At 45.5% G+C, this 10,128-nt stretch overlaps 1 protein-coding gene across 1 annotated transcript in view; it reads left to right on the forward strand.

Annotated features, from left to right (window-relative positions):
- The window catches only part of bahcc1a (BAH domain and coiled-coil containing 1a), a 77,831-nt gene extending 69,504 nt beyond the window's left edge, over positions 1 to 8,327 (forward strand). The window contains exons 25-28 of the mRNA XM_031816523.1: positions 51 to 185; positions 377 to 1,650; positions 2,669 to 2,905; positions 3,955 to 8,327. Coding sequence (XP_031672383.1) covers positions 51 to 185; positions 377 to 1,650; positions 2,669 to 2,905; positions 3,955 to 4,170 — 1,862 coding nt within the window. The 3' untranslated portion in view covers positions 4,171 to 8,327. The remainder of the gene's footprint in view (positions 1 to 50; positions 186 to 376; positions 1,651 to 2,668; positions 2,906 to 3,954) is intronic.
- The last annotated feature ends 1,801 nt before the right edge of the window (positions 8,328 to 10,128 follow it).

Genomic DNA, 10,128 nt, shown 5'->3' on the forward strand with positions numbered 1-10,128 from the left:
GTATGTTAGAGATGTATTAACCCCCGCCTCCCCTTCCTGTCCCTCTGTAGGTGCGGAGTCGTCCCCTGCCCACCTGGTGTCTAGCGGCCGGGCGGCTCGGAGGAGCTTCAGTCTGGAAAAAGCTCCCCTGAGTGAGAGAGTCTCGGAGAGACAGGCCAGCACAGAGCCTGTCAGGAGACGACCAGGTCAGACAAGATCATCTACATACGTGCTTTATATCCACTCGATTTGAAAAACAAATGATAGTATATTTAGCCTGATGGGACGCAGAAAAGATGTGTGTCATTCATTTCTTGTAACCTCTTGATCTTGTAAAGGTATATGTAGTGTGAACTGATTGGTGACTTACCAGACATTCAATTGGTTTCAATTGCAGGGAGACCCAAAGGTTCAGGGAAGAAGAAGAACCTGTCAGACAGCACCAATAAGAACGCAGCCCCTCTGCTCAGCTGGCCGGCTGTGGCTGTCCCCAGGAAGAGGGCCTGTGAAAATCTGTTCCAGCTCAACGGGACTCCCAGGAAGGCCCTGAGGGGGACGAGGGAGGCACACCTGTTCCCCCTGCCCCCGGCCCCTGTCTCTACACCGACCAAGGGCCTGTTCAGCAGCAGCTCCTTCGAGGTTGACTCCTTCAGCAGCATCGCTAACGGCTACTCCTCCTTCTGTAGCACCCAGCCCACCGGCATGTCCCTGGGTTCCAGGACCGGGCCCTATGTCCAGAGACGGAGGCCCGGCGAGGTGCCGCGGAGCAGCAGGAAGAGCAGTCAGGAGTTCCTGGTCAAACTGGATCACGAGGGGGTGACCTCACCCAAGACGAAGAACAGCAAGGCCCTGCTGCTGCTGGGCGGTGGCTCTGGGTTCGGGGCCAAAGGCGTGGGCGGCCTCCCCAGGCCTGAGGCCTACTCCCACCCAGTCCTGCTGGTTAAGGACAACAGGAAGGGAGTTTCTGCCTCGAGGGCTGAGCTCCTCCTTAAGGGTGCCCCTTCTCCACAGAGGAAGGCTTCTCCCTCCCTGGCTATGGGGGAGTACGGTGTCGGCGAGCTTGGTCTCAGCTGCCATCGGGACTGCCACAGCTCCTACTCGGACCTGGACAACGAAGAGGAGGAGGAAGAGGAGGAGAGGAGGAGGAGAAGGGGGGCTGCGCTGGCCACAGCAGCCTCTGGAGGACTGAGGACGGCAGGAAGCTTTCTCTCGCGTCTCTCCGTCTCATCCTCTTCCTCTGGTTCCTCAAGTTCGTCCAGCTCAGGCTCCATGTCCAGTTCCAGCCTGTGCTCCTCGGATAACGACTCGTCCTACAGCTCGGAGGATGAGGAGAGCTCCACGCTGCTGCTACAGAGCTGCCTGTCCTCCCACCATGGCCTGCTGCAGTCCCCTGAGCCCCCGGCTGTAGCCGGACCCCACCAGGGCCAACAGTCCTTCGTGGCCAAGGCCGTGGCCGTATCCAACACCAAGGGAGGAGGAGCCACCAACGACCACAGTGCCAACAACAAGCTTCTCAAAAGGAAGGAGTGTAGCAGCTCGTCCCCCTCCAAACCCCCCAGAGACCTGGTGAAGAGGCAAAGGGTTATCCCCGGTGATGCAGGACCAAGACCCAAGATGAACACGTTCCTACCGGGAAGACAGATGTGGAGGTGGTCGGGGAACCCCACTCAGGTGAGACACGGGTTGATCTTTCTATGGTCATTAAGTTTATGCCAATCTATTCCTACCCTAACCCTCTCACAATCCTCCATATCTTAGTTACATGAGACTCTAACCCTCTCACAATCCTCCATACAATAGTTACATGAGACTCTAACCCTCTCACAATCCTCCATACAATAGTTACATGAGACCCTAACCCTCTCACAATCCTCCATACAATAGGTACATGAGACTCTAACCCTCTCACAATCTTCCGTAGCAGAGGTACATGAGACCCTAACTCTCACAATCCTCTGTAGCAGAGGTACATGACCTTTAGAGCCGCACTATTGACCAGAGATACCAACTACTTAAGGTGACTTTAAGCACGCCTAGACTGGTATTCAATCCAACACAATAATCAGTCTTTGCACTGAGGGTGACTTCTAAAGGAGATTTCTCCTTGAGCTGACAGCCACATAGTTTACAGCCACATAGTTTAACAGCCACATAGTTTAACAGCCACATAGTTTACAGCCACATAGTTTAACAGCCACATAGTTTACAGCCACATAGTTTACAGCCACATAGTTTAACAGCCACATAGTTTACAGCCACATAGTTTACAGCCACATAGTTTAACAGCCACATAGTTTACAGCCACATAGTTTAACAGCCACATAGTTTACAGCCACATAGTTTACAGCCACATAGTTTAACAGCCACATAGTTTACAGCCACATAGTTTACAGCCACATAGTTTACAGCCACATAGTTTACAGCCACATAGTTTACAGCCACATAGTTTAACAGCCACATAGTTTACAGCCACATAGTTTACAGCCACATAGTTTACAGCCACATAGTTTACAGCCACATAGTTTACAGCAAACGTGATCTCCGCAAAACATCAGGGAAATGTCTTATAAAAGTTTATCGTATTGAACAGGACGTTTATCTTGAATCGTATTGTATTGTATCGTATTGAATCCCGCTTCCTAGTTCCTAGACGTGACTGTGTGTTCTGAGTGTTCCTGTGTCTCCACAGAGGCGGGGGCTGAAGGGGAAGTCCAGGAAGCTGTTCTACAAGGCCATCGTACGGGGAAGGGACACGGTGCGAGTGGGCGACTGTGCCATGTTCCTCTCTGCCGGCCGGCCCCACCTACCCTACGTGGGCCGCATCGAGAACTTCTGGGAATCCTGGAGCTCCAACATGGTGGTGAAGGTCAAGTGGTTCTACCACCCAGAGGAGACCAAGTTGGGCCAGAGGCACCGCGACAGCAAGGTACATCCACATTCAGGTTCAGATCGTTCTGTTGCCATTTGGGTTGCAAAATCCTGGTTTTAGGAACTGGGCATCCTTCAACTGGGATTTCTGGAAAACCTGGGAATTTGGGGAATTTTAGTTGGGAATGTGCCTTGATGTTGCACAAGCAATAAAAAAATATGTTATCATACCAATCATAGTGCACAGGTTGTTAATCTGTTATCATACCAATCATAGTGCACAGGTTGTTAATCTGTTATCATACCAATCATAGTGCACAGGTTGTTAATCTGTTATCATACCAATCGTAGTGCACAGGTTGTTAATCTGTTATCATACCAATCGTAGTGCACAGGTTGTTAATCTGTTATCATACCAATTGTAGTGCACAGGTTGTTAATCTGTTATCATACCAATCGTAGTGCACAGGTTGTTAATCTGTTATCATACCAATCATAGTGCACAGGTTGTTAATCTGTTATCATACCAATCATAGTGCACAGGTTGTTAATCTGTTATCATACCAATCATAGTGCACAGGTTGTTAATCTGTTATCATACCAATCGTAGTGCACAGGTTGTTAATCTGTTATCATACCAATCGTAGTGCACAGGTTGTTAATCTGTTATCATACCAATTGTAGTGCACAGGTTGTTAATCTGTTATCATACCAATCGTAGTGCACAGGTTGTTAATCTGTTGTCATACCAATCATAGTGCACAGGTTGTTAATCTGTTATCATACCAATCATAGTGCACAGGTTGTTAATCTGTTGTTAATCTGTTATCATACCAATCATAGTGCACAGGTTGTTAATCTGTTATCATACCAATCATAGTGCACAGGTTGTTAATCTGTTATCATACCAATCATAGTGCACAGGTTGTTAATCTATTTGAAACGCGACCATAGTGTAACATTACAGGGGATAGCAAGCTGTCATCGTCTTTTGGTATCTCAGCATATTATGTGTTCAGAGTTGAAGTCGATTGAAAATACTGACATTTGCTCTCTCTCTCTCTCTCTCTCTCTTTCTCTCTCTCTCTCTCCCTCTCTCTCTCTCAGCACGCTCTGTATCAGTCGTGCCACGAGGACGAGAATGACGTCCAGACAATCTCCCACAAGTGCCAGGTGGTGAGCCGCGAGGAGTATGAGCACATGGCCCGCGGCCAGAAACCCAGCAGCAGCGTGACCACCCAAGGCCTGTACTATCTGGCTGGCACCTATGACCCCACCAGCGGTCAACTGCTCACTGCTGAGGGGGTGGCCATCGTCTGCTGAGCTGAGGACATCTTGTCCTAAGGATACTACTGAACCACCCATCTGATGGGAAATGAAGGTGAAGGTCCCCGCAGCTTTGCCTGAAGGACCCCTGGTCTGACTCAGTCCGTAGGAGGATTCCCAGATGGGTCAGTCCTGGAGGAAGTGAAGGTCAAGGTGCCTGTGGCTTTGCCTCAAGGACCCCTGGCCTGACTCAGTCCGTAGGAGGGTTCCCAGATGGGTCAGTCCTGGAGGAAGTGAAGGTCAAGGTGCCTGTGGCTTTGCCTGAAGGACCCATGGCCTGACTCAGTCCGTAGGAGGGTTCCCAGATGGGTCAGTCCTGGAGGAAGTGAAGGACCCCTGGCCTTAGTCAGTGCTGACTAGTGGTGGACGTCAGGGCCAAGGCAGGGCTGTCCCCTGTCTACACTGGATATCTCAACACACACGGCTGCTAGACTGGGGTGTAGTTAGAAGAAGGGGAGGGGGTAGCCATTCACAGCAGTGAACCCCATTCTGCTCCCATCCTCACTGGGTAACTGAAGACAAGGATCTGGGTCCTGAACAACCACAATCCAGGAGGTCAATGACACCCGACTGACTTTCCATTGGTCCAACTTAACATCTCTTTAGTTTAGACTGAGGATGGCATGTTTGAGGGACTGTTTCACACCTCATCTTTACACCACTCACCCATCATAGGTCACCAAATTAGAGCTGAACATAGGTTTGGATTGGACAGCTCAAGGCACCATTAGGTCGCTCCGGACCAGGCCTGTGGTTGCCTCATTTCAGCTGAGTGCGTGAGTGAGTGAGGTATGGGATGTACTCTCCATAGTTCGTCTTCATGATTCCAGGGATGATAAAATATGTATAAGATATCCATGATAAAGATGTAAATATTTGGAATGATTTTTCCAGTCAAGCCATACACTTCAGTACCTCTTGTCTCTCTTATGGATCAGGTGTATAACTGTACAGGTCAGTTATCTGTTCTTTTTGTTGTTGTTGTCTATATGTATATAACAACTATTTTATATACAGTATATATGAAAGGTATCTTTCCATGTTTTTTATTGATTTATTTTTCTATGAGGGGTGAATATGGCTCTTTGTGTTTTTCTTTGGGACGATGAGCTTAAGATGTAAAAGTGTTGCACTACACATGACCTGCTGAGACAGACAGACAGACAGACAGACAGACAGACAGACAGACAGACAGACAGACAGACAGACAGACAGACAGACAGACAGACAGACAGACAGACAGACAGACAGACAGACAGACAGACAGACAGACAGACAGACAGACAGACAGACAGACAGACAGACAGACAGACAGACAGACAGACAGACAGACAAAGAGAGAGAGAGAGAGAGAGAGAGAGAGAGAGAGCACAGAAATGAGAGAAGGATATAACAGGAGAGGTCTCCTGAGAGAGAGAGAGAGAGAGAGAGAGAGCACAGCAATGAGAGAAGGATATAACAGGAGAGAGGAACCATCCTGTTGAAGTGTAAATGTGTCTTTAAATGTGTTACTTTCCACATGTGTTATTTAGTTTTAGAACCATCTTTATTGATGTACTTTTCAGTTGTTCCTCGCTACATAGCAGATCCACGTGGACTGCATTCACGGGTTACAAAAGAATACTATTAACAAGTGAGAAATACAGATATTTACATATATTTATTTTTATTGGTATTGACATACATTCTAATATTGCCCTGGCATCACTTTAACAATGCCATTGTGGCATGCTCTCCACATCATTCAATTCTAAATGAGTTGGTCTGCGTATGCAGGTGTATAGAAGCGCTATACTTCAAGTACACATTTGGACCTGTAAAAACCAAAGCTTCTACTCTGTAGGATCTTCATGAAGTACTATGGAAGTAGTACTTACGAAGAACATCAAGCAGCTGTGTTATTCAGAGATCCCTGGGAACTTAATAATCAAACTGTTTCTCACTCTGAGAATACAAGACGTCCCCCTATGTGCATATATGGCTTTGCTTTGTGACAATGGGTTTTCTTGCACACGTACCTGTAGCTCTGTGAGGTCCAAAGTCCCTGTGGCCAAAATTCATCAGTGACCTGAAACAGGTGGCTGATAAGGTCATACCAAGGTCACGGTACTGTAACATCAAAAAAAGGTTTGAATATTGACAATTTGTTGAAGATTCAGCAGTTGGGTTTATTGATTAATTAATAGACATGCCTCTTAATTAGGAACACACATGCACTCAATGTTAATGGTGAAGGACAATCAAATTCACAAAGCAATGGATATAGTTTAAAAGTCTCACTGAATCAAAATATTGCTTTTAAATGTTTTATGTAATTTTGTGCCAAATCCATTTTGTCTCAGCCTCTATGTTCTTACGGTGTTTTATTTGCTCATCATCAGCCTTTATTTATTGTCAATGTTGCTGTTTGCTCGTCAAGCCATGAGCTCTCTATGACAACGTCACGTTGTTTCTCCATGTGATGGCACATTTGGTTTAGTTAATAACAGTTTGGTCTTTGAAGAGGCTGCGCAGTAAACAGGAATACAGGAACACTGAATTATTCTCATCCACAAACCTCTCTGAATAACTTCCTGTTTGGACCGGACCCTCCTGCTCTCTGTATGCGGTGGCGCGACTGACTGACTACATCGCAGACGTTTCATTGCATCAACCAATAGTTATGCGCCACAGTCCGACATCAGATTGCTATGTCGTATGATGTGGTTAGCAGATATGTTAAACACACGAGTGTTGGGATATGGCAGGCGTCTGCAATTTAGTCAGGCAGGAACGCCACCTATGACTCTGCATCCCGGGTTAGATCCCGGGCTGTATCACAACCGGCCGTGATCGGGAGTCCCATAGGGCGGCGCACAATTGGCCCAGTGTCGTCCGGGTTAGAGGAGGGTATGGCCAGTGTAGGCCGTCGTTGTAAATAAGAATTGGTTCTTAACTGACTTGCCGAGTTAAATAAAGGTTAAAATAAGAAGGGAAAAGCTCCATCTCAGGGTCCTCATTGTCTGTGACCCTAACTTCCTGAAAGATTGACCTCCCATTTGTTTCAAGCAAAAAAAAATAACGGTCTAAGGCCGAGATGTTTATGTGGCCGGGATGTTTGTGTGTGTGTGTGTTTGTATGTGCATGCGTATGTATGTTTGCGTGTGTGTGTGTGTGTTTGTATGTGCATGCATACGGATGTTTGTGTGTGTGTGTTTGTATGTGCATGCGTATGTATGTTTGTGTGTGTGTGTGTGTATGTGTTTGTATGTGCATGCGTATGTATGTTTGCGTGTGTGTGTGTGTGTGTGTTTGTATGTACATGCATATGGATGTTTGTGTGTGTGTGTGTGTTTGTATGTGCATGTGTATGTATGTTTGCGTGTGTGTGTGTTTGTATGTGCATGCGTATGTATGTTTGTGTGTGTGTGTGTGTGTTTGTATGTACATGCATATGGATGTTTGTGTGTGTGTGTGTGTTTGTATGTGCATGCGTATGTATGTTTGTGTGTGTGTGTGTGTGTTTGTATGTGCATGCGTATGTATGTTTGTGTGTGTGTGTGTGTGTTTGTATGTACATGCATATGGATGTTTGTGTGTGTGTGTTTGTATGTGCATGCGTATGTATGTTTGCGTGTGCTTGCGTGCAAGATGCCTGTAAAAAGAGGCCACTGGATATATGAAATTAGAATGTAGTTTTGTAACTCCCGTGTCTTCACGTATAACGAGAGAGACAGCCTTAGCATTTTGTTTGGAGGCCAGGTGCTATACTAAGATGGCTCAGAGAACTTGCATTGAAGTTCAGTGATTGGGCAGAATATTGCAAAGGCTCATGGGCCAAAGAAAATCAGGATGCAGGAGCATCTTTCTTTTCAACTCACTTTTGGTTATAAGGGAACGGAAATATAAGGTGTGAAAGGTATGCAGTCTCTGATAGAGTTGTTATGGTAAATATTAATGTTGACACATTATGTTAATATGATGATTATTATTTGAATATTGTTCTATTGAATTATCTCCTGCTATCAATGTTATAAAGACATGTAGATGTGTATAGCACGTTTGGGGGTAAATGTTTTACAAATAAATACTTTAATAATATAAATCTGTAAAAAATGTTTTAGTATGAAGATTTTTTTATCTGGGTTATGAATAAATATCACAACTTAAAACAACGTATTATTTGGATTGCTAATTTATACACCTATGTCCGGCACCTATGTCTGAATGATAATTCATCACTTTTCTTGATGAATTCTTTGATAGCAATAGGAATTAGCCGCTTGTGCTGTCCTTTATTGGCAAAAAGAAATCTTGATCGCCGGTGCTGGTGAGACTGCTCTGTTTCGACCAATGAGAAGGGTGCTCTATGGTGGAATCTAGAGTGCCTTGCACCACGTTCCATGACTAACACGAATGCAGTGAGCAGTGTACTCACAGTATGATGAGTGCAAGGTTGGGGTCAATCCCAATTTAATTTGAAATTCCAATTAAATTCTTGAATTCACTCATGAACTGGAGAATTTACGTTGAAATCAATTTGAATTTCAACAAATGTTCAAGTTTTGGAATTGGAATTGAATTGGACTTATTATTTTAAATAATTTTAACTTGTACCTCTATAATTCCAGTATACTGTATCTAGGCTGCCTGAACCATGACAAGATCCGCCTGTGGGAATTTAATTGGAATGGGAATTTGTGGAATTGTTGGGGATAATATTGAATTGGAAATGATTTACTTATTGGAATTGACCTAACATTGGAATTGAGAGGAATTGAATTATCTCTGAATTCCAAATCTGACCTGGAATTTGAATGGAATTAAATGGAATTTACAGGGAGAAGGAATTGAATTAGAATTACATTTGTGGAATTAACCCCAATCCTGGAGGAGTGTCTGTGTGAGATTCCGCTTTCTCAGTCAGTTATCACCACACTGAAGACCTGTGGATTTGCACATACAGTTCTAACAACTGAGTTAAAACTGTTCAGTACTCAGTCAGTCAGTGTTTTCCCTCTGTTCTGCTCTCAGCACTGCCTCAAGGTCCAAGCTAAGGTGTCACCCACATCCCACCAGCCATACATAGATCTACCATATCTGCACATTTGTGCGTTTCCTCGACAACTTGACAAAGACAATCTCCGTCACCAGACTCAAGTGAGATAACTTCGCTGTCATTACAGGAGGGTGGGCACAATATGGGTCACTAACCTTTCTCTCTGAGGGGCCTGGGGGTCCAGCACCACATTTCCCTCCCCCCAACTCCTCCACTTCCCCAGAGCCCATACCTCCCCCATCCCACCGCTCCCCTCCCCCAAACCTCCTCAACCTCCCCCCTGGCTCAGACGGGGTTAATGAGACATCAGTCATCACAATCTCCACCAGTGGCCCTCAGTGAACACAAACATTGTCTTCTTTTACTGTGAGCAGCCCTTTGTGTGCTAACCGTGGCCACTGTCCCATGTCCAGGCCAGGGCTCGCTCTGCGTCATCACCGTAGGGGTGGTAGGAGCTGGCTGGCCGAATCACCGTGGGGGTGGAGGGTAATCACCAAAGGGGTGGGAGAGGCGCCTCAAGTCAACTCTCTGTGCTCCAAAGATATAAATTCAAAACAAAGACCTTTGAGTTTATTACAGGCTTGGGTAACTTCATGACAACATGTGTTTGAATATAAATCTTAGTAGCCTGCAGTACATTTTGTTATACAACCCTAAAAGCACAAACAGGGATCCATTTTGTCCACAAGGGGTCAAAAGCTTCCATTTCAAAACACTTTTTTGGGGACTTTGTCAAGCAACTAGTTACCGAGACAAAACACAATGGTGCCTATATCACCCATATTGGTGGCTATCGTACATCGTACCGGTATGTCAGATGAGCTCACTCGCCAATTTCTCAGACTAAGTATCACAGAAACAAAACACTTTGAATGAATAACAAAAACTTTTCCTGACAAGTTGCTATTGATGATATT

The sequence above is a fragment of the Oncorhynchus kisutch genome, unplaced genomic scaffold (assembly GCF_002021735.2).
Source record: "Oncorhynchus kisutch isolate 150728-3 unplaced genomic scaffold, Okis_V2 scaffold812, whole genome shotgun sequence".
Lineage (NCBI taxonomy): Eukaryota > Metazoa > Chordata > Actinopteri > Salmoniformes > Salmonidae > Oncorhynchus > Oncorhynchus kisutch.